The 25474-nt window shown below is 45.5% G+C and overlaps 1 protein-coding gene across 7 annotated transcripts in view; it reads right to left on the bottom strand.

Moving 5' to 3' along the window:
- Window positions 1–25474, bottom strand: part of BCAS3 (BCAS3 microtubule associated cell migration factor) — an 846545-nt gene that overhangs the window by 695065 nt on the left and 126006 nt on the right. For all 7 annotated transcript variants that reach the window (XM_058164101.1, XM_058164100.1, XM_058164098.1 and 4 more), the window contains 2 exons: window positions 23352–23428; window positions 21610–21693 (listed from right to left, as the gene is read on the bottom strand). In XM_058164101.1, coding sequence (XP_058020084.1) covers window positions 21610–21693; window positions 23352–23428 — 161 coding nt within the window. The remainder of the gene's footprint in view (window positions 1–21609; window positions 21694–23351; window positions 23429–25474) is intronic.

The following is a 25474-nucleotide window of genomic DNA, read 5'->3' as shown; positions in this document are numbered from 1 at the left end:
TACACTTCGTGATCTCAGCCTCGATGGGCCGGATCATGGGGTGTGGGGGGGAGGATTGGACCTCTCCCGCTTTCCGTGCACTTGAATTTGGACCAGGCTGGAGTTGGGAGCGGGATAAATCTGGACAAAAAAAAATGGGAGGGGGGGATTGGAGGCCAAGGCAAACGAAGAACGGTTGTAGGAATTGGGTATGTCTAGTTTAATGAAAAGGAGAATTAAGGGTGACATGATAGCAGCGGTTCCAGTATTTGAGGGGCTGCCCCAGAGAGGAGGGAGTCAAGCTATCCTCCAAAGCACCTGAGGGCAGGATGAGAAGCAATGGATGGAAACTCATCAAGGAGAGAAGCAACCTGGAACTAGGGAGGAATATCCTGATAGTTAGAAGTCTACGGAGATTCTCAGTCATCCAGGTCATGGTTGTCCCAAAAGTGCCTCTTGAAAGTCCAGTTGCCTCTTGAAAATAGCACACTTGGTACTGACAGTTAGAATAATTAACCAGTTCTCCAGAATTAACCAATTGCCTCCAGACTTTGTAGATGCTCCATCACTGGAGGTTGATCAGTGGAAATGGGTTGCTTCTGGAAATTTGTGGGTGCTCCGATGCCTTTTTAAGAAGAGATTGGACAACCATTTGTCTGGAATGGTATAGGGCCGCGATGGCAAACCTATAGCGCCCGTGCATCTGTGGGCACGTGAGTGTTGCCCTAGCTCAGCTCCAGCATGCATATGCATGCCAGCCAGCTGATTTTCAGCTCTTCCGGGCCTACCGGAAGTCGGGAAATGGGCCGTTTCTGACCTCCGGTGCGGGGGGAGGCCGTTTTCGCCCTCCCCAGGCTCCAAGAAAGTCTCTGGAGCTTGGGGAAGGCAAAAAACGGACCTACGTTAACCCTTTTTAGCATTGTGTGCCAAAAGCGATGGGAGTACGGGGGTGGGGGGTGTCACACGCACATGCGTCGGGGTGCGGAGGCATTGAATTATGGGTGTGGCACACATGCTGCGCTCCCCCCCTGCTTTTGGCACACAACAGCAAAAAGGTTAGCCATCACTGGTGTAGGGTCTCCTGCTTGAGCAGGGGGGTTGTGCTAGAAGACCTCCAAGGTCCCTTCCAGCTCTCTTCTGATTGATTCAAAATGGTCGTAAGTCAAGGATTTCTTGTATAAGCAATTGAAGGATTTCACTTAGATTAAAAGAAAGACCCCATAAATGAAAGGTGTTGTCGTGTCCCACTCCTCCACTGACGGCCGGGTCAGGGAAATCTGAATCAGGCGTGCTTCTGCAGCTCTACCAAAGTCCTAGCAAAGTTCTCAAGGCAGGCAGGAGACCAGAAAGTGATTTCAGCAAGATAAGGTAGACTTTGCCTGACTCAGAGACTGCCAGAAAGCAGGTCCTTTATATAGGCCATGGGGTGTGGCTCCATGACTCAGCACTTATCCAGGCCTGCCCCTCCCTTCCTTCTGTTGCCTCCGCCTATCAATTCTTCTGAAGCGAGGGTCACTCCAGTCTGCAGCTGTTGGTAATTGACCTCCCTCAGGCTCACATGCTGTGGGGGAGGGGGAGGGGTCTAGTTGCTCCGTTTGCCTGGGCATGGAGCCAGAGCTGGGGGCTGGAGGTACTTCCTCCTCCTCAGCCTGTCTGGGCATGGAGCCAGGGCTGGGGCCGGGAGGCATACTAGGACATTCCTCAGCGTTCGGAAGCAGATAAGAAGGCCCCGGCTGCGGTGAAAGCGGATGAGACACAACAGGTGTGGGGGGGGGGCAGGAGGAAGCAGAGAGATAGCAACCGGACAAGGATTTAAAACAAATATGGAAGCGGAAAGATTGGAGACCTGGTGACGAAAAGGCTGCATTGCAGGCACCAGGCGCCTCTTGGGCCTGAGTAAATCACTCAATAAGGCAGCCCGATTGGAGATGTCTTCCACACTGGTCCACGCTTGCCCAGGAGACTTCAGGAGGAACTTGGCAACGGTTGGGCAACTCTTTAGAGCAACTGGGACTGACTGTCTTCGGCCTTCGAGGCAGAGACGGACAGAGGTGCTCTGCTCATCAGACGTTTGGCCCAGGACTAGCAGCCCGGCAACCTCCAGAGGAAAAGTGCATGTTCGAGAAGGACTCAACTTCGAATTAAGCTCAACCCATATACACAAAACCCACATTTAAGAATGGGAAAACTGGACTGAGAGGAAGATGTTCCATTTTAAAGATGGAAGGATTTGGGATTGATTATAGGTACAAATTGCCGGAAGAAATATCAACAGCCTCAGATATGCAGATGATACCACTCTAATGGCAGAAAGCGAAGAGGAACTAAAGAATCTCTTGATGCGGGTGAAGGAGGAGAGTGCAAAAGTTGGCTTGAAACTCAACATTAGGAAAACTAAAAACATGGTATCTGGCCCTCTCAATTCCTGGCAGATAGATGGTGAAGAAATGGAGGTAGTGACAGATTTTATTTTCCTGGGCTCCAAGATCACCGCAGATGAAAACTGCAGCCAAGAAATTAAAAGACGCTTGCTCCTGGGGAGGAAAGCTATGGCAAATCTAGACAGCATACTAAAAAGCAGAGACATCACCCTGTCAACAAAAGTGCGCATAATCAAGGCTCTGGTTTTCCCAGTTGCAATGTATGGCTGCGAAGGTTGGACCATAAGAAAGGCTGAGCGCCAAAGAATGGAGGCTTTTGAACTCTGGTGCTGGAGAAGACTCCTGCGAGTCCCTTGGACTGCAAGGCGAACAAACAAGTCAGTTCTAGAAGAGATCAACCCTGACTGCTCTTTAGAAGGCCAGATCCTGAAGATGAAACTCAAATACTTTGGCCACCTAATGAGAAAGAAGGACTCACTGGAGAAGAGCCTAATGCTGGGAAAGATGGAGGGCAAAAGAAGAAGGGGATGACAGAGAACGAGGTGGCTGGATGGAGTCACTGAAGCAGTAGGCATGAGTTTAAATGGACTCCAGAGGATGGTAGAAGACAGGAAGGCCTGGAGGAACGTTGTCCATGGGGTCGCGATGGGTACAAAAGATTCATTTCAACTCCCAGAATTCCCCAGCCAGCTCTGCTTACAGTTGCCAAGGTTGGAGACCCCTGATTTAAAGCAAGTGTCCTCAAACTTGCAACTTTAAGACCTCGGGACTTCAACCCCCAGAATTCCCCAGCCATTCTGGGAGTTGAAGTCCCCAAGCCTTAAAGCCATTCTGGGAGTTGAAGTCCCCAAGTTTGGAGACCACCCCCGCCCCGGACTTAAACTGACATGATAGTCGTGATGGCTTTCTCTAATGGGTTCAATAGTGTGGGCCATTCTTCCTGCTCCATCATATTTAATGGGGAGGCACTGCTTCATGTTCAACATTTTACTAACTGAGGAGCTGTTTGGGGACTCTCTACACTGGAGCTCCCTCTCTAGAACCAACCCACCGCTTTCTAGGCGTCAATTCCCAGTTCTTCACGAAGAGCCAAATTTTGCCAGGGGTTGGATCGACCCCAGCTGGCTTTTGTATCTCCACTGTTATGCTTTAAATATTAATATTGTTTATCGGGCAGTATACTTCCTTGGCTCCCCTATTCAAGGCACAGGAAGCTGTTCAGAAATAGAAAGGATGGAGTATTTCTCCGAAATAAACAGGAGGTACCGCATGAAAGCAAACTGGGAATTGCTTCCTTTCACTGCAGTGGCGTGTACAGGAGGATTCTGAAATCATCCGAGGCTTTTCAGTCTTCTGGACAACTGATCTCAAGAAGTCATCCAGGCCTACCTGACATATAAAGTTCAAGGCTCAGAATACGCTTTTTGGTCCGAGTTACCTGCCCAATATGGGAGGGAGACTGTCAGGTGAAGCTCTTATTCTCTAGTATACTAATAAAAGAGAATATATACTAGCAGCTCACGACTGAAGTGAGAGATCCTTGGTGCTCTCTGAGTTTGGTGGTTTTCTTGCAGATGTTTCATGACCCAAACGGACATCATCATCAGAGCTAGAAGGGAATGGGATTTGCCCTCCTTTTATACACTAGTGTTGGCTGGTGGGAGTGGGAGTGGGAGTTCCTTGATTAGGCTGCTGTTGACAGCTCGAGTGTCTAGTACTAATGTTGGTGTTAATCTCTCCTTATCCGGGTGTTGACTGCTGGTGAGGAGGTGACAGGACAAGCCACTTGTATGTCAACAGAGAGCAAACTGTACCTCCTTCTAGCCCTGATGATGTTACCTAGCTGGGCCATGAAACATCTGCAGGAAAACAAGCAAGCTCAGAGCGCGCCAAGGACCCCACATCCATCCATCCATCCATCCATCCATCCATCCATCCATCCATCCATCCATCCATCCATCCATCCAGGAACACTACGCCTAAACCTGGCAGGGCAAACCACCTATATATAAACCCCCGCTTCCTTCTATCACTTGTGATTTTACTACAGATACGGTAGTCCTCGACTTACACCCACGAGGGAGCCCAACCCTTCTGTTGTTAAGGGAGAATTTGTTAAGGGAGAATTGCCCCCCATTTTAAGTCATTTCTTGCTACAGTTCTTAAGTGAATCGCGGCAGTTCAGTTAGTAACCTGGTTGTGAAGGAAATCGGGCTTCCCCGTTGACTTTTTTTTTTTAATTTGCATTTATATGCCGCCCTTCTCCAAAGACTCAGGGCAGCTTACACTATGTTAGCAATAGTCTTCATCCATTTGTATATTATATACAAAGTCAACTTATTGCCCCCAACAATCTGGGTCCTCATTTTACCTACCTTATAAAGGATGGAAGGCTGAGTCAACCTTGGGCCTGGTGGGACTTGAACCTGCAGTAATTGCAAGCAGCTGCTGTTAATAACAGACTGTCATAGCAGTCTGAGCCACCAGAGGCCCTTTGACTTTGCTTGTCAAAAGGTCACAAACGGGGATCGCGTGACCCTGGCACGCTGCAACCGTCGTAAGTATGAACCAACTGCCAAGCGTCTGAATTTTGATCACATGGGGTGTGTGCAAAGGTAATATGAAAAATGATCACTTTTTTCAGCGCCCTTGTAACTTTGAACAGTCACTAAATGAACTGTTGTAAGTGGAGGACTACCTGTATTTGGATAATGAAATGTCTGCAAGAAAACCACCCAGCTCAGGGAGCACCAAAGCCCTCTGATTCTCTGTTTCTGGTTGCTGCTGGTTATTTAGCCTTTAGATTTCCTTTCGGGTCATAACCACTATAATTACCATCCATAGTAGCTGTAGACAGCAGCTAGGGCATGGCTGGCTGGGGAATTCTGGGAACTGAAGTCCACAAGCCTTCAAGGTTGGCGACCCCTGCTTTATGGAACATCTAAGGAAGGCTACTTTTAGAACAGAATAGAATTTTTTATTGGCCAAGGGTGATTGGACACACAAGGAATTCGTCTTGGTGCATAGGCTCTCAGTGTACATAAAAGAAAAGATACCTTCATCAAGAATTCTAAGGTACAACATTTAATGATAATTATAGGGTAGAAATAAGCAATCAGGAAACAATCAATATCAATATAAAATAAGGATACAAGCAACAAAGTTACAGTCATACAGTCATAAGTGGAAAGAGATTGGTGATGGGAACGATGAGAAGATTAATAGTAGTGCAGATTTAGTGAATAGTTTGACAGTGTTGAGGGAATTATTTGTTTAGCAGAGTGATGGCCTTCGGGGAAAAAATTGTTCTTGTGTCTAGTTGTTCTGGTGTGCAGTGCTCTATAGGCAGTGGTGGGATTCAAATAATTTAACAACTGATTCTCTGCCCTAATGATTTCTTCCAACAACCAGTTCACCAAACTGCTCAGAAAGTTAACAACCGGTTCTCCCGAAGTGGTGCGAACTGGCTGAATCCCACCACTGTCTATAGTGTTGTTTTGAGGGTAGGAGTTGAAACAGTTTATGTCCAGGATGCGAGGGGTCTGTAGATATTTTCACAGCCCCCTTTTTGACTCATGCAGAATACAGTCCTCAATGGAAGGCAGGTTGGTAGTAATTGTTTTCACTGCAGTTCTAATAATCCTCTGAAGTCTGTGTCTGTCTTGTTGGGTTGCAGAACCAAACCAGACAGTTCTAGAGGTGCAAATGACAGACTCAATAATTCCTCTGTAGAACTGGATCAGCAGCTCCTTGGGCAGTTTGAGCTTCCTGAGTTGGCGCAGAAAGACCATTCTTTGTTGTCCTTTTTTGATGACGTTTTTGATGTTAGGTGTTCATTTTAGATCTTACGATATGGTAGAACTAGAAATTTGAAGGTCTTTACTGTTGATACTGTGTTGTCTAGTATTGTAACAGGTGGAAGTATGGGAGGGTTTCTCCTAAAATCTACCACCATTTCTACGGTTTTGAGTGTGTTCAGTTCCACATTGTTCCAGTCGCACCACGAGGTTAGTTGTTCAACCTCCTGTCTGTATGTGGATTAGGGGGAGTATCCGGTATTTCAGAATGCCGTATATGAATCCTGGGCCTTAACAAGATTGCTGGCTCTGTGTGGACAATAAAAGTTGCCCGAATATATAATATATATTGGGTGGGGACCGACCATCTGCTGCAAGGGGGGCAGAGGCCGTTCAAAGTCTGGACTGACCATAAAAATCTGGAGGCTCTCAGGACCCCACGAAAACTATCACCCAAACAAGTCCGCTGGCCTCAATACTTCAACTGGTTCGACTTCATGCTAAAGCACATCCCAGGGATGAGGAACTTTCTAGCTGACGTCCTCTCCTGCATGCCCCAGTACAAATGCGAATGGGAGGAGGCAGTAGACACCATTGTCCCCTCTACACAAATAGCTGCCCAAATGACCACCAGACGACAACACCGTGACCAGCAAGACCAACCCGCAAGTGATCTAACCACAAAACTCAAAACTGAACTGCTAGCAGACCCCTGGTTCTGAGACAATCAACACATCTTGACAAAAAGAGATGATCTAGCATGGAAGGGGACGAAACTCTACGTCCCAGAATCCCTCCAGAGGAGCCACGAGGTCAAACCGACAGGCCGCTTCCGGTTCCTAAAGACTTTACACTTAGCACGGAGGCAATTCTGGTGGCCCGGCGTAAAGAAAGATGTGGACAGTTATGTGAAAAGTTGCATCATCTGTTCCACAATAAAGAAACAACCAGGAAAAAAAACCTGGACTGCTGCAACTGGTAGCAGAGCCAACGAGACCATGGGAGGAGACTGCAATGGACTTTTTGGTGGAGTTGCTGAAAAGTGGGGGGGGGGGGATCATGGTGAGCTGGATTGTAATAGACCTGTTCTCCAAACAGGCACATTTCATACCCTCAGCCCACCAGTTGGCCAAAGTGCTCCTGAAGCACATCTACCGCCTGCATGGAGTACCATGAAGAATTATCTCAGACAGATAATTATCTCAGACAGATAGTTCACAGCTAGGTTCTGGAGGAGTTCCTGCAGTCCATTGGGTCGTCCCAGGACCTTAGCTCGGCCTTTCATCCAAGCACCAATGGGGGGGCAGAGAGACTGAACGCCGTGGTAGAGCAACACCTGAGGTGATACGTGAACGATCAGCAGTCTAATAGGGCGCACCTCCTGCCTTTCGCTGAGGCCGTGTACAGCAATGCTGTTCACAGTAGCACGGGACTTTTTTTTATTTGAATTGATATCCCGCCCTTGTCTGAAGACTCAGGGCAGCTTAAGTTAAGCAATAGTCTTCATCCATTTGTATATTATATACAAAGTCAACTTTTACTGCCCCCAACAATCTGGGTCCTCATTTTACCTACCTTATAAAGGATGGAAGGCTGAGTCAACCTTGGGCCTGGTGGGACTTGAACTTGCAGTAATTGCAAGCAGCTGTGTTAATAACAGACAGACTTAGTCTGCTCAGCCACCAGAGGCCCTGGAAGAGGGACTAACTCCGTTCAAAGTAGTAAGTGGCATGGACTTCATCCCAATGCCCGAGTACCCAAGGAATCCCCCCTCCTCAGTCAGCTTGACCAATTGGTCAACCACCCTCCCACAGAATTGATCCCCAGAGATGGCAAAAAAAGATCTTTCCTACACACCTATGCATACACACCCAAACTATACCATTATTGTTTTACCACTCATTAATCACTACCATTTTATCACACACACACACCCCAGCGATTAAACAAACGTCTGTCAATTGCCTGTCGTGATAAGGAGGTGCTGGCGACAGGACTGCCTTATAAACGCACAGCAAATTTTGCATAGAGGGATGATATAATCAAACAGCAGACTGAGCCACCAGCAGACTGGTGGCTCAGCAGACTAAGTCTATCTGTTATTAACACAGCTGCTTGCAATTACTGCAAGTTCAAGTCCCACCAGACCCAAGGTTGACTCAGCCTTCCATCCTTTATAAGGTAGGTAAAATGAGGACCCAGATTGTTGGGGGCAATTAAGCTGACTTTGTATATAATAAACAAATGGATGAAGACTATTGCTTAACACAGTGTAAGCCGCCCTGAGTCTTCGGAGAAGGGCGGGATATAAATGCAAATAAAAAAAAACCAGAAGGTTTGGAAAGAGCTCTGTTTAATTTATTAATGCAGATACGAGACGCCTTGTTACCGGAGGCATACAAGCACACCAAAGGGCATTCGGGAACCTAATTTTGTTTTGATTTTTGTTTTTTCTTACGCTGGAGTTTTCAGATGAGTTCAGTGCAACTCACACAGCGACGAAAGGGGACAAAAACATGAGCTAATGCATCCTCATGGTCATGTGTGTTCAAAATTTGGATGCTTGGTAACTGGTTCATATTTATAACGTGCGCCGGGGTCATGTGATCATCTTTTGTGACCTTCTAACACAAAAGTCAAGTCAGTGGGGAAGTCAGATTCACTTAACAATTGTGTTGCTAATTTAACAGCTGCAGTGATTCATTTCACAACAATGGCAAGAAAGGTTATAAAATGGGGCAAAACTCACTTAACAACTGTCTCCCTTAGCAACATAAATGTTGAGGACTACCTGTATAGAGCCATGGTACTGCATTGGCTACCCACTAATTTCAATGGTTTTAGCTTACCCATCAGCTGCATATCAACACATTATATATTGTTAATGTTTGGGGATCCTATTAACTGATCTACAGCAGGGGGAGTCAACCTTTTTATACCTACCGCCCACTTTGGTATCTCTGTTAGTAGTAAAATTTTCTAACCACCCACCAGTTCGAGGGGAGATGCGCGAGCTATTCTGGGACGAGGCTCTTTTGTTTGTGGTCACACTATTAATTTCACTTACGTAACGTGAACTAAACTTATGCGTGGGTGATACAAATAGTATATTTTCAAAAATTTAAATTGTCATGGAGAATCTTATGAAAACCTAATGAAAATTTTTAAATAATGCTATGAATTTTTTTAAAAAAGTCAATTAAATTAAAAAAAAGGAAAGTGCCTCAGTATTGGACGAAACCCCTACCGCCACCATGAAAGCTGGAATGCCCACTAGTGGGCGGTAGGGACCAGGTTGACTACCACTGATCTAGAGGAATGTTTTATATTCTGCAAACTTTTGACAGCTTTTCAAGGGGCCTCTGTGGCTCAGGCTGCTAATGCAGTCTGTTATTAACAGCAGCTGCCTGCAATTATTGCAGGTTCTAGTCCCACCAGGCCCAAGGTTGACTCAACCTTCCATCCTTTATAAGGTAGGTAAAATGAGGACCCAGATTGTTGGGGGCAATAAGTTGACTTTGTATACAAATAGAATGAAGACTATTGCTAACATAGTGTTAGCCACCCTGAGTCTCCGGAGAAGGACGGGATATAAATGCAAATAAAAAAAAAAAAGGATGCTTTTAATTCTTCAACTGTCAGATACCTCTTGACATGAAATGAAGGTTTGTTATCATGGCTATTATAGTGTGATCATAATTCAACTGCCTGCAGTGATGGATTGCTGCCGGTTCAGACTGGTTCAGGCGAACTGGTAGTTCCGACCAGCGGCCGGCCCCGCCCACCTGCCCTGACACTATCAGCCCTGTATAATCACTGGTTTTTTGATGCTGCGCATATGTGCAGAAGGCACACGCTCATATTTTTGGCTCCGGCTGAGCCACTTGTTACATCTGGCAGCAGCCCACCCCTGCTTGCCTGTTGTAGTCTATAAACCGGCCTGACCTTCATGGATTTGTCAAAAATGAAATATATAAATAAAACGGCTGAGAGCAATTGATTACACTTAAACATGCTTGCTTCCACTGTCAAAGTTTCCAGATAGATACCATTTTGGAATTATTAGCTGAAATTCAAATTATCCATTTTTTTTTTTATTGACTTCATAGTATTTATAGCAGCCACAAATATACAGTTGCTTGGCAGCCAGAACGTTTAACTGAAGCAATCAACGCGATGAGAAAATTTGGGCAGATTCAGACTTTTAAAAAGATGATGGAGTGGCCCCTTACAATATGGGTAGTCCTCAACTTCTAACAAGGCTATTTAGTGGCCGTTCACGCTGGTAAAGCCTGTTATTAAGAACACAGTAGCCTGCAATTACTGCAGGTTCGAGCCCGGCCCAAGGTTGACTCAGCCTTCCATCCTTTATAAGGTAGGTAAAATGAGGACCCAGATTGTTGGGGGGGGGGCAATAAGTTGACTTTGTAAAAATATACAAATAGAATGAGACTATTGCCTTATACACTGTAAGCCGCCCTGAGTCTTCGGAGAAGGGCGGGGTATAAATGTAAACAAAACAAAACAAAACAAACAAAACATATGACCATTTTTTCACAGTTACGACTTTTTCAGCATCCCCACGGTCAGGCGATCAAAATTCAAAGCAAAGTCAATGGGGAAGCCAGATTCACTTAAGAATGGGGTTACTAACTTATCAACTGCAGTGATTCTGTTCTGTCCTCCCTCGCCTCCGTCCAAGTGATGGCTTAATTAGCCGGCACTATCAGCTCTGGCAGCAGAATAGCCAGCGTCTGCCAAGAGCCTCCGTTATCTTCCACGACGTTAGTGAGTCACCCAGAAACAAACTTCAGCTCTTAATCAGTGGATTTGCCTGTTAACAAAGAGACACAGCAGCTCTCGCTGCCTTTTATACCCTGTGAGGTGTGGCTCCATGACTCAGCACTTCCTAGGCCTGCCCCACCCTTGCTTCTATTGTTCCCTCCTCTCCTGCCTACAAAACCTAGGGTTCAACCAAGCCTGATTGCCATCAGCAGGGTCTGCAGGTGTGGCCTGGGGGGGGGAAAGAGTCAGGGGAAGGAGACCTCATTATCTCTTTCACCTGGCCTGCTTCTGGCTCCTGGAGCTGAGCCAGGGAAGCCGGTGCTCCCGAGGTAAGTCCTGACAGCCGTTCCCCCTCACTGTCCAAGTCACTTTCTGGCAGCAGGGCCAGCTCGGGGGGCGCAAACACAACAGATTCACTTAACAACTGTGGCAAAAAAAGGTCATAATATGGGGCAAAACTCATTTACCAAATGTCTCACTTAACAACAGAAATATTGGGCTCAATTGTGGTCGTAAACCAAGGACTTCCTATTCCTTCTCTTATATTCTTAACGATACTAGCGTCAGCCCTGGATTCATCTTACAGGGCTGCCACAGCGGGAACGGGAGCGTAGCGAAGGGAGTATATCATAACGACATTCTTTTACATGAGATCAAGGTCGGGCTGCTGGCACCTGGAAGGGAGTGACCCAAGTTTGTCGGCAGCTGAGACAAGGGAATGATTGGGCCATGTGATGCAGTGGTGGGTTGCCCCTGGTTTGGACCGGTTCGATAGAACCGGTAGTAAAACCGGCAGGAGGCTCCGCCCACTGACCCGAATGTCATCAAAAGTGATCTGTGCATAATGGATTAGTAAAGTATCAAATTTAGCAGAAATGGCAAAAATTTCTGCCTACTTGAAAGACTGTACACAAGAAAAATATATATTGGAATGGAGGAAGTGGATTGATTATATCCAAAATAAGTATCAGATTAAAAATATCAATTAGTTTTTGAGTGAAGTTAGGAATTATTATGTATTAGTTTAAGAAAGAAGGGAATTGATAGTGTGATGGTGTGAAATGGAATATGTTTTATGTTATATTTTAGATTATGTTTGTTAGTTACAATACCCTGTATTCTGTTCTGGGAAGTCTCGGGGGATGGAGGCGGGGAAGGGGAAGTCTATAAATTGATTGGTTGCCATTGTACAGGAATAATGGTAGAATTAAACAAGTTGGAATGGTGTAATGTCGGGACTGCTCGGCAAACACTCCCGAAGGGAAAGGGTAAGGAAAGAGGAGTAAAGAAGGAAGAAAGTAGGTAGGTAGGTGGGTAGGGAGGAAAGAAGGAGGAGAAGAAAGGATAGGAGGAGGAGGATAGAGGGTTAGAAAGGATGGTAGTGAGAAGTGGGAAAGAGGAGGGGAAGTAGGAAAGCGAGGAGAAGGTGGTGGGGGAAGTTTAAGAAGGATGAGAAGGGAAGAAAGGATTAAAGGAGGGAGTGGCAGTCGAGCAGCCCTGACTGAGTATAATTTGAGTATAGGACTGATTGTTGGATAAGTGATTGTATTGTACACTGGTCAAATTGTGGGAATTATTATGGAAAAATAAAAAATTTTTGCAAAAAAAAAAAAAAAAGTGATCTGTGCATGTGCAGAAACTTGGCAACTGGTAACGAGCAATGGCACGATGGCAACGAGCGCACGTGTGCGGGCACGAAGCGAACCGGTAGTAAAGGTAAGTAGAACCCACCCCTGAAGTGATGTGAATGGTCACTGGGGAAAACGCAGGATTTCAGATTTTCCCCCAGATGTGCCAATTATGACTTCTCAAATAAAATCTTACTTTGATGGACTTTGTCTCGGAGTTCGGAATTACAATGAGGAGGTTGTTGGAATGCTGATAACTAGCATGAATTAGAAGCAAAAATAGCAGAAATATATAGACAAAAAAGGGGACGCGGTGGCTCAGGGGCTAGGACGTTGAGCTTGTCGATCGAAAGGTCGGCAGCTCAGCGGTTCGAATCCCTAGTGCTGCCGTGTCACGGGGTGAGCTCCCGTGACTTGTTCCAGCTTCTGCCAACCTAGCAGTTTCGAAAGCACGTAAAAAATGCAAGTAGAAAAAATAGGGACCACCTTTGGTGGGAAAGTAACACGTTCCTTGCGCCTTTGGCGTTGAGTCATGCCGGCCACATGACCATGGAGACGTCTTTGGACAGCGCTGGCTCTTCGGCTTTGAAACGGAGATGAGCACCGCCCCCTAGAGTCGGGAACAACTAGCACATATGTGCGAGGGGAACCTTTACCTTTATATAGACAAATGCCTAAGCAGGGGGTTGGGCTAGAAGACCTCCAAGGTCCCTTCCAACTCTGTTATTCTATTCTGTTCTGTTCTACTCTACTCTACTCAATATTCTATTCTATTCTATTCTATTCTATTCTATTCTATTCTATTCTATTCTATTCTATTCTACTCTACTCTACTCTACTCTAACTCTAATTCTAACTCTAATTCTATTCTAAATGCTTACTTAATTGAGTCATTCAAAAGCAGGTTGCTCTCTCCTTTAATCCACAAAAACTGTCCTGGGTCAACTTACCGGTGAACCTTTTAATTCGGGCTTCAGCTTTGAATGCGGCACAATTAGGACCAATTCCAGCAAGCAATTAGGAACTGCCATTTCTTAACCACATTTGGCTAAACGGCAAAGATGGCAGATCAGAACTTACTAAAGATGGAGCAAATATAGATTTCCCTAAAGTGCAGTAATTCAAGGGGGAGTGTTCAGATTGTGGTTATTGCCCTGACCCAGGGCTATTTAACAGTTCTTTTTATATATATATATAAATAAAATTGGAGTAAAAAGGTAAATAGAAAGTGTAAATCAGATCCCTGAACGAGTCTTCTGAGGACTGTAAAGATCACCTGAACTCACTTGGATAATTAATACAACCCACCAATAAAAGATTCTCATCAATTCCTGCCTTATATCCTCAACTGCACATCTATACAGGTAGTCCTTGACTTACAACCACAATTGAGCCCAACATTTCCTTTGCAACAGTTGTTAAGTGAATCTTGCCCCATTTTATGGCCTTTTTTGCCACAGCTATTAAGCAAATCACCGCAATTGTCAAGTTAGTAACACGGTTAAGTGACTCTGGCTTCCTCATTGACTTCGCTCATTCGCAAAAAGTGATCATGATTGCAACCGTGGTAAACATGAGCCAGTTGCCAAAAATCCAAATCATGTGATCATGGGGATGCTGCAATGGTTTCAAGTGTAATAAACGGTCGTAAGTCACTTTTTCCAATGCCATTATAACTTTGAATGGTCACTAAATGAATGGATGTATGTCGAAGGCGACCTGTGTTGAATATGTCTTCCACATGCAACCAGTTCCTGTCTAAAACCTGGACTGATTAAACAGATTATAGTCCTCCTAGGTTAATTTTTACAGACTTCTTCAAATGAAAAGAAAAGGCTGGAAACTCTTCAGGTTGAAAACTCTTTACCACTTCAGACAAATGATCGTCCAATCTCTTCTTAAAAACTTCCAATGTTGGAGCATTTACAACTCGGGAGGCAAGTCCGTTCCTTTGGTTAATTGCTCTCCTTAGTTCCAGGTTGCTTCTCTCCTTGATGAGTTTCCATCCGTTGCTCCTTGTTCTGCCTTCAGGCGCTTTGGAGAATAGCTTGACTCCCTCTTCTTTGGAGCAGCCCCTTAAATACTGGAAGATGCTATCATGTCACCCTAGTTCTTCTCTTCATTGGGGAGTTTTCGCCCTCTTCACTGGGCGTTTTCACCCTCCCCAAGCTCCTAGAAAGGCTCTGGGGTCTGGGGAGAGAGAAAAACCAGCCTACGGGGCCCACCGTGCCATCATGTGCCAGGAGCGTGGGGGGAGAGGGGGGTCGCATGGGAATTAATGGGGTGGGGCACATAGAATTATGGGTGTGAGCACGTGTGCGTGGGACCCTCCCCCCCCAACTCCTGGCACGTGATGGCAAAACGGTTAGCCATCACTGCCCTATGCCGTTTCAGAATAAGTCAATCCCCTCTTCTTTGTGGCAACCCCCGAGATACTGGAAGACTGCTATCATGTCCTTCTTTTCATCAAAGTTAGACGCTCCCTCTCCGACTCTAGCCGCCAAAACGTTTGTCCAGATGTGGTGGTTTTGTGGTCCTTCTGAGATTCCCGCTCGGACGCACGCAAGGTAAGCCAACCTGGCCCCAGCGTGAGGGAACAACTGCCGAGGTTTCAAAAAATAAAAGGCGGGGGTGCTTATCTAAGCAATTACCACCCCTGACCGCCCTGCCCTGCAAGCAGAAGAGGAAGGCAAGACGGCCAAAAAGAGAGACATCAGAAAAGCCGATTCCAATCCATTAGCCCGTAAATATCAAGCCCGAAACTGCCATGCCGCTCGTTTTCCTTTCTGCGGTAAGCATATTTGTGAATTTTTTTTCCTTCGGTAATCTTTTAACCTTTCCCGTGCCATATCAGCTGTCTCCTCCGGCCATTAGTGCTAATGGCCCTGCTCTCACATAAGCTGTTAGGACTCATTACGGAGTTATCAGGTAACAAGAGAAAACAGATGCCTGCTTTTTTTGGCCTACGGTTTTTTAAAAGTGACTTGTCCCACTTTTGGGGCTTAAAGGACTCCAAAAGAAAAAAAGAAAGAAAAGGAAAGGAAAGGAAAAAAAAAAAAAAGAACGGAAAAAGTATCAGTGTTACTGTGGGTGAGGAAGTCCGGGCGTTTAAATTTGTGTCTGGTGGTGTCAAAAGTACATTCTTTAGGGGGGGAGATTGTGGGGAGAGCTGTGAAAATCCTGAATATCAGCCTTATTGTTCATTAGAATCATAGAGCTGGAAGGGACCTTGGAGATCTTCTAGTCCAACCCCCCCTACGGGAAGCTTTATATTATCCCGGATAAATAGTTGTACAATCTTTTCTTGAAAATCTGCATCTACAGGTCGTCCTCAACTTACAACAGTTCGCTTAGGGACCGTTCAAAGTTACAATAAAAACGTAGGACCGTTTTTCATACTTAGGACCACGGCTGTGTGATTTACATTTGAATGCTTGACAACTGACTCACATTTATGACGGCTGCTATGTCCTGGGGGGGTGGGGGTCGCGTGATCCCCTTTTGCGACCTTCTGGCAAGCAAAGCCAAGGGAGAAGCCAGATTCACTTAACAATCATGTTACTAAGTTAAACCCCGGAGTGATTCACTTAACAAATGTGGCATGAAAACTTGTAAAATAAGGCAAAACTCACTTAACAAATTTCTCACTTAGCAACCTAAACTTGAGGCTCAATTGGGGTTGTAAGTTGAGGACCACCTGTACTGTTGACTACTTCAGTGGCTACAGAAAACTTCGCCAGAGAATTTGTTAAAAGCAGCAAAGACACGGTGTTGCCTAGGTACCAGATTCAGACAGCTTTTTCTACTTTCAATTAATAAAAGTGCCCAACTTATGACATTAAGGCAGGAGAACCCATACAATACTCCTTCCTCCTCCTGTTTTCCCCACAACAACATAAGATGAGTAAGGCTGAGAGTGACTGGCCCCAGCTCACCCACCTTTCAGGCTTAAGGAGGGACTAGAACTCCCTGTCTCCCAGCAATTGTCCCCAAATCACCCAGCTGGCTTTCACGCCTAAGGCAGAACTAGAACTCGCAGTCTCCTGGCGATTGGCCCAAAGTCACCCAGCTGGCTTTCACGCCTAAGGCAGAACTAGAACTCGCAGTCTCCTGGCGACTGGCCCAAAGTCACCCAGCTGGCTTTCACGCCTAAGGCAGAACTAGAACTCGCAGTCTCCTGGCGACTGGCCCAAAGTCACCCAGCTGGCTTTCACACCTTAGGCAGAACTAGAACTCGGAGTCTCTTGGCGACTGGCCCAAAGTCACCCAGCTGGCTTTCACGCCTAAGGCAGAACTAGAATTCGCAGTCTCTTGGCGATTGGCCCAACGTCACCCAGCTGGCTTTCACACCTTAGGCAGAACTAGAACTCGGAGTCTCTTGGCGACTGGCCCAAAGTCACCCAGCTGGCTTTCACGCCTAAGGCAGAACTAGAACTCGCAGTCTCTTGGCGATTGGCCCAACGTCACCCAGCTGGCTTTCATGCCTAAGGCAGAACTAGAACTCGCAGTCTCTTGGCGATTGGCCCAACGTCACCCAGCTGGCTTTCATGCCTAAGGCAGAACTAGAACTCGCAGTCTCTTGGCGATTGGCCCAACGTCACCCAGCTGGCTTTCATGCCTAAGGCAGAACTAGAACTCGCAGTCTCTTGGCGATTGGCCCAAAGTCACCCAGCTGGCTTTCATGCCTAAGGCAGCACTAGAACTCGCAGTTTCCCAGTTTCTAATCTGCTGCCTTAGCCACTAAACCAAACACTATTTGGCCCTATTTACCATGCCTTGTACTTCGAAAGCACACCAAAGTTTCAGAATGCCCAAAACGTCCTTTCTCCCCTCAATTTGTTTGCTGTAGGACTTGGGAAAAGGGGACATGCTAAATATTAATTAACTACCATACAAGTATGTCTCTTTAACATCTGCAGCAGAAAACCCACTCAACCATCAAGGTGCATTTCACCGGATGAATATTTTAAATGATCTCTATTTAAGCAGAAATACACATCCAGAAATGGAAAGGCTACCTTTTAAATTGTAAGAAGAAGAATGAGAATGTGCTGGAATTCATGAAATTAAGGAAATGTATGTATTTTGTTTTGCATTAAAGTTGACCAAACGAATTGTGTAACACGGTTCCGTACTCTACACACACACACACACACACACACCCCGAAGGAATACACACACTGATCCATATTTGTCTTGACCGATACAAAACCTGTGATTTTGCCACACATTGAACAGAAGATTGGTTGGCATCCATAGTCATCATTATGGGATACACATTTTTTTTCCCCCCTTTTCAAAATGTTGCTTGTTTATTCTAAGGAAATGGCACATTCTCTGCCTTTTTCTGTGGGTTGTTTTGAAGAACCTGGTCAAACCCCACCAATTGAAAACTTCAACTTTTCAATTCCTTTCTTGCAAACCACCGTATCTTCACCCAGAAAGTGAGAAACTGATGACGTTATAATAAGCACGGCTGCAGAAACCCAGAAAGGGATGCATTTTGCAGCTAAATGACAATGTTTCCCGTGTTTAACTGAATTTACAAATATAAATTTAGAACGCAGGAGCTGGAAGGGACGGTCACCTAAACTAACCCTTTCGTCAAGTTCAAAAATCCAGCGAAAGATAGCCGACAGATGGCCAACCCCAGAAGAGAATTCCTGAATTATGGATCTATGTCTCACATTTTCCTACCAGAGGGAAGAGGAAATGGCCTTGAAGAGAAGAAGAAAAAAGCTGCTACCAAGGCAATGGCGTGTAGTGGTTAAAGAATCAGCCTAGAACAGGGGTGGCAAACTTAAGGCCCGGGGGCTGGATCCGGCCGGCGGGATGCTTATATCTGGCCCGCGGGGCTGGCCTGGAAATATCAAAGAACCAGCCTGCGGTGCCTATGCTGGCCAAAACGGGAGGAGTCCAAAGGGCCCATTTCTGGATGGCAGAGTGCTGCTGGAGGCCATGGAGGGTGAACATGAAGAATCTGCATGCCCCCCCACACCCCGTTTTGGCCGGTAAAGTACTGCAGGAGGCCGTTCAGGCCAAAAAGAGGCCATGGGGGGCCCCCACAGCCCCCCTGTACCCCATTTGGGCCAGCAGGGTGCTGCAGGAGGCATCCATCCCATCTCACACACACCCCAGCCCGTGGAGAACGACAATGTTGATCTGGCCCTCGAAGAAATCCAGTTTGGCCTAGAAACTGGGAGACTGTGAGTTCTAGTCTCTTTGTCTACAGGCAGTTCATGACTAACAACCATTCATTTAGTGACCGCTCAATGTCAATCCTGAAGCGAACCTGGCTGGGGCCCTCTTTGAGGTTTCAGGGTTGCCACTAAACGGGAGAGGGAGGGAAATAGTTAACTGGGGTTTTGAAGTCAAAACAAAAAGTTTTCCTGTGGGAACCAAGGTCATTCCAACTGGTGGCTGGGAAAGGAGGAGCGAAGTAACCAAGGAACTGGTCAGTAACCTTGATTGGACCATGTGACTGATGACTTGGAGGGAAAAGGGGAAAGATTTTCTCTTTTAATTAGGTGAAAACAGCGGGAAATTTCAGAGTCGGTTCTCACCAGTTGTGCCAATATGATGTACCCAATAAATTTGTTCTTTGAGGAATCTACCTGCCGCAGAGTTCTGCTTTCTATGGGTGCGTTACTTGGAAGGCTGACATTAAACAGATTCTGAAATTGAAGTTATAATAGCACTGAAAAAGTGACTGATGACCACTGCATCATGATGCCGTGATCAAAATTCAGATGCTTGGCAACTGACTTGTATTTATGACCGTTGCAGTGTCCCTGGGGTCCTGTGATCACACCTTCTGTCAAGCAAAGTCAATGGGAAAGCCAAATTCACTTACCAACCATGTTACTAACTTAACAACTGCAGCGATTCACTTAAGAACTCTGGCAAGAAAAAGGTGATAAAATGGGGCAAAATTCACTTGACTTGCTTAGCAACATACATTTTGGGCTCCATTGTGGTCGTAAATCAAGGACTACCTGCATTGGAGTTAAGATTTTAAAAGCCATCGGCCACGTCTTCTATCTGGGTAGGTGGCCTGCAGCTGATGCCCGCAAAGGTACCACTTTTTACTCTTTAATCTTACCCAGATGTTTTCCATAGGATTTCCACATTCAGAAACATGATTTTAAAAAAAAACCCAAAAAAAGGCATATGTCCTCATGCTGTGAAAATATATATTTCTTCATTCACATTTATATTTATGTCAAAATGTTGGCCCACCAGATGTTTCAGCCTTGATCATTCCTGACCACCGGCTCTGTCGGTGCTGGGCTCCTATCGTGCCTGTGGGTTTTCTGGATAACCATTTTGGGAGTGAATGTTGGATTAGATAGAAATTCTGCTCCTGTTTTATAAAAAGCACGGCTGCATTTAAGTTCCTAGCCCCCCACCTTTTTTTTTCCAGGTGAAAATGTCTTTTTAATGTCGTTTTAATTTGTCAGATTTAATTGTTTGATTTTTTTTTTGTATTTTATTGTAACAAAATACTGAAACAGACTCAGACTCAATCCATCCAAGACGGAGTGGCTGTGGATGCCGGCATCCCGGTACAGTCAGCTGCAACCGCAGCTGACTGTTGGGGGCGAGTCACTGGCCCCAACGGAAAGGGTGCGCAACTTGGGCGTTCTCCTGGATGGACGGCTGTCGTTTGAAGATACTTGACGGCTGTCTCCAGGAGAGCTTTTTACCAGGTTCGCCTGGTCCGCCAGTTGCGCCCCTTTCTCGACCGGGATGCCTTATGCACGGTCACTCATGCTCTCGTCACTTCTCGACTGGATTATTGCAATGCTCTCTACATGGGGCTACCCCTGAAGTGTACTCGGAGACTTCAGTTAGTCCAGAATGCAGCTGCGCGGGTGATCGAGGGAGCACCACGTTGCTCCCGGGTAACACCACTCCTGCGCAGTCTGCACTGGCTACCTGTGGTCTTCCGGGTGCGCTTCAGGGTTTTGGTTACCACCTTCAAAGCGCTCCATGGCTTAGGGCCCGGGTACTTACGGGACCGCCTGCTGTTTCCACATGCCTCCCGCCGACCCGTACGCTCTCACAGAGAGGGTCTTCTCAGGGTGCCGTCCGCCAAGCAGTGTCGGCTGGCGGCCCCCAGGGGAAGGTCCTTCTCTGTGGGAGCACCTACCCTCTGGAACGAACTTCCCCCCGGTTTACGCCAATTGCCTGACCTTCGGACCTTTCGTCGGGAACTGAAAACTTATCTATTTATTCAAGCGGGACTGGCCTGATTTTTAAATTCTAAATTTTAAATTTTAAATATTTAATTGTAATTTTACTGGGTATTTTATATGGTCAATTGGACGGTTTTAATTTCGGCCTTTTATTGAATAAGCTTTTTAATTGTTATTTTAATATGTATATTAATTGTTTTAAATGAAGGCTGTACACCGCCCTGAGTCCTTCGGGAGAAGGGCGGTATAAAAGTTTAATTAATAAATAAATAATTAATTAATAAAACAAAATATTGTCGTTTTCTTATTTTGGCCTGTATCTCTTTTTGGGGGAAATGGAGTTATACAACTGAAATAAATGCTTTTGGCTAGACAGGTAGTCCTCGACTTACAACAGTTCAAGGTTACAACCATCCTGAAAAAAGGGACTTTTTTCCACAGTTGTAACCTTTCCAGCATCCCATAATCATGTGATCAAAATTCGGATGCTTGGCAAAAAGATTCCTATTTATGACGGTTGCAGTGTCCCAGGGTCACGTTATCCCCTCGTGCGACCTTCTGACAAGCAGAGTCAATGGGGAAGCCAGATTCGTTTAACGACCGGGTCACTCACTTATCAACTGCGGTGATTCACTTAACAACTGTAGCGAGAAAGGTCGTAAAATGGAGCACAACTCAGCAAATGTCTCACTTAGCAGCAAATTTTGGGTTCCATTGGGGTCGTAAGTTGAGGTCTACCTGTACAACAACCCTGAAATGGACGTCAGGATAAAAACTACTTTTAAATTAAAAAAAGTACATTGCCATGTCGGCCACGGAAATGGCTATTAATAAAACTCACTTTGGCTGCGCTGATGACTGTGGCTGTGTAGGACTGAATGTTATCGCCACAAGCTCCGCCCCGGGACTGATGGCAACGAATCAGCTGCAAGAAGGAAGCATTTGCATTGGATTAGGTCGAGTCAACCAATCAACAGCAGACCCCCCCCCCCTTGGGAAGACCCTTGAGGGCCTGGGATTCTCTTCCCATCCCTCCCTCCACCCCGTTGCAAGCAGTCCTCGACTTACAACAGTTCTTTTAGCGACCGTTCAAAGTTACGACGGCACTGGAAACAAAAGTGACTCATCGTAGCATCCCCATGATCACGTGACCAAAATTCAGATGCTGGGCAAGTGGCAGGTAGGCGGGATGGTTGAGGTGACTCGGGGGTCACGTGATCACGTTTTGCGACCTTCTGGCAAGCAAAGCCAACAGGGAAGCCAGATTCACTTAAGAACCGTGTCCCTGACTTAACAGCTGCGGTGATTCACTTAACACCTGTGGTAAGGAGGGTTGTAAAATGGGGCCTAATTCACTTAACAACTGTCTTGCTTAGCAATGCAGATTTGCTGCTCAGTTGTGGTGGTAAGTCGAGGACTTAGATTATAGCAAGACTAGCTACTCCAGGGTACCTTCACTCCTGCCTTTACAACTAGCATCTTAATAAAATACTTAACGGTATTTTTATATCACCTTCTCTCTTTCATTCTCTTTCTCTCTCATTCTCTCTGTCTCCCTCACTCTCTCATTCTCTCTCTCTTTCATTCTCTCTCTCTCTTCCATTCTGTCTCCCTCATTCTCTCTCTCTCATTCTCCTCTCTTTCATTCTCTTTCTCTCTCTTTCATTCTCTTTCATTCTCCTGTTTCATTCTCTCTCTCATTCTTTCTTTCTTTTATTCTCTCTTTCATTCTCTTTCTCTCTTTTTCATTCTCTTTCATTCTCTATCTCTTTCATTCTGTTTCATTCTCTCTCTCATTCTCTCTTTCATTCCCTTTCTCTCTTTCATTCTCCTGTTTCATTCTCTGTCTCATTCTCTTTCATTCTCTTTCTCTCTCTTTCATTCTCTATCTCTTTCATTCTTTCATTCTCTTTCATTCTCTCTCTCATTCTCTCTTTCATTCCCTTTCTTTCATTCTCTTTTTCATTCTCTCTCATTCATTCTCTCCCTCTCTTTCTCCCCCCCCCCCGTGTGTGTGTGTGTGTGTGTGTGTGAATGTGTGTTTGTGTAAGAAAGTCCTGTTTATTGCTGCATTCTCTCCTCCAGCCAGATTGTCCTGGGCAAGGCAGGAGACTGTGCCAGCAAATGAGCCCATACAAGCAAACAGAGGCAGGAAAGCAACTGGAACCAATATTTCTCTCTCTCTCTCTTTTATCAGTCCAAGCAGCTATTAATAGTTTTGTAGAGTTGTGATTCATGAATTTCTCAAACCTACTTCTGGGAAGTCTTTCCTTCCCATTAGGGGGATTCCGTCCAAGTTTTCAGAGGCCCCTGAAGCGCTGGGACTTCAGATTACACCGCCCTGATGGACTGCGAGGAAAGTAAACTACAGCACTCATAATAAAAACATCAAGAGGATGAGTTGGAAGTCAACCATCCTTACACATGTTCTTTTTTTTTACCACATCCGTATATGTGTGTGTGTGTGTGTGTGTGTGTGAGAGAGAGAGAGAGAGAGAGAGAGAGAGAGAGAGAGAGAGAGAGAGAGAGGGAGAAGGAAAGAGCCCGATTTAAATCAGTACAAAATTAAAACGGATTCCTTACCTTGTTTTCCGCATAGGCCAGCCACCGACTTCCTAGAGCTATGGGGTTCATATTTGGCCCTGGACAAGGATAGCAACCTGAGAACAAAGTATGCAAAAATGGACATTATTGGAATGGAGATAAGTTAAGTATTTCTTCTCCACACAAGAAATCTTGCCTGGTATAAAAGAGTTCACATGCCTCATCATCTTATTTAGCACTTTTTTGTAGCCCAGGTTGAATTTTTGGACAAATAATCGAGCAGAAAACAGAACCCTACTCAAGGAACTAGTAAGATGACCACATCGCAACCCATCCAGCCAGGCAGGGCGAGCGACTGTGTATAAACAGAGAGGAAACCCCTCTCCCTTCTAGCACTGATGATGTTACCTAGGCAGCTCATGAAATGTCTGCAAGAAAACAACCAAGTTCAGAGAACATGAAAGAGATCACATTTGGTCCTTTCCCAATTGGGAATAATGGGAAGAGGGGTTATGTTGTCCCCCTTATTTCTTTTTAACTTGTGAAGCCACCTACAGCTGTACTAGAATTGGGAAGCCTAGAATGAATGTTAACCGGTTAATTAATGTGGTCTGGGGTGCCTTTGGCCTAACATACTCTCCAGATATGCCCGCGTATGCTTACCGCTATAGGTAAAACTAAGCCACTGTGTTTTAAATTGTGGTTTAAAAAATTCTGACGTCTCTGGATAGCTGAAGAATTCTGACGCTAGCGTTGGGAAACATCGTATTTTTCAGACTATAAGACACAACAGAGCATAAGACGCACCGAGATTTCGAAGACGTAAACAAGAAAAAAAAAGGTTTTGCCCTCACGGCCCGCAGGAGCATTCTGTAGGCCTCCCAAACCCTCTGCGTGTCCCGTTTTTGAGAAAAATGGGCCTGTTTTGGGGAAAAACAAGTCCGGTTTTTTACCTCCCAAACCCCCTACGTTTTTGCCCTCCCCAGTCTTCCAGGAGCACTCTGCAGGCCTCCCAAACACTGCACATCCTGTTTTTGCGAAAAGCTGGCCTGTTTTTGGCAAAAACGGGACGCGTGGGGCAGGGTTTCGGGAGGCCAAAAATAGCTGTATTCAGTGTATAAGACACACCAATATTTCTACCCTCTTTTAGGGTGGGAAAGTGCATCTTATACTCTGAAAAGTACGGTAATTAGCAATATTATGAATGAATGAATGAATGAATGAATGAATGAATGAAAATGTATATGGCGACTCTCAAGTGACTCAAGGCAGCTTATAATAATAAAAACCCAATATAATATAAATGGTCCCCTGGCAACAGCAAACAAACAAGCCATTTGATGGGTTCCATCCCACTCTGAGGTCGACACTGGCAAAACCAGTGTCTTGTCCAAATGGGGATTAATCTTTTCTTTCCGTAGGAATGATGTTCCACAGGGAGGGAGCTACCACAGAGAAGGCCCTTCTTCTTGGTCCCGCTAGATGGACCTCCCTTAATTAATTAATTCTGTTCCACAAGATACACTCGGGGGAAGGGGAGGGGATGAGCATCCCTGGGAGATAACCATCATCCCATAACTCCTTCTTTTGTCTGGTATGGAATGAAAGATCAGATGTGCTTTTTTGGAGCACCTATCTTCCATCTTCCAAGATTTTGGGAGGGGGAGGGGGGGAGTCTTGACAGACCTCTCAGTAAATTTTATTTTATTCCCCAAACCAAAAAACATAGTTGATTCACCTTCTCATAACTAATGTCTCGTCTATCGCTGGTGAGTCATAAATGGCAAACCCAACTGCTTTATATGATTAATAATCGCAAGCTTTTTGATCAGGACTTATCTCAGCAGCCGTTCAATACTACGTCCCGGTCAAAATATCCTCAGTCACATGACATAAATGAATGAGGTTCAGGACCAAGTGCAGATATTTCTGGTTGCTCGTTCCAAAAATGCCTTTTTGCACCAGGCAACTGGATTTTATTTTATTGTTTGGCTTCCTTTGAAAACCTTCTTCGCTTCTCATCCAAGAAGCCTCTTCGGTTCTAATTGTCTGGCTTAGCAGTTAGAACCGAAGAAGCTTCTTGGAGGAGAAGCGAAACCTTTTCAAGGGAGAAAACCAAGAAAATCCAGTTGCCTGGTTGAAAAAGCACCTCTCGGGACAAC

Source organism: Ahaetulla prasina, chromosome 1 (assembly GCF_028640845.1).
Source record: "Ahaetulla prasina isolate Xishuangbanna chromosome 1, ASM2864084v1, whole genome shotgun sequence".
In the NCBI taxonomy this organism is placed as follows: domain Eukaryota; kingdom Metazoa; phylum Chordata; class Lepidosauria; order Squamata; family Colubridae; genus Ahaetulla; species Ahaetulla prasina.
The sequence above is the reverse complement of the archived record's forward strand: the minus strand, read 5'-3'. Positions and strand labels throughout refer to the sequence as shown.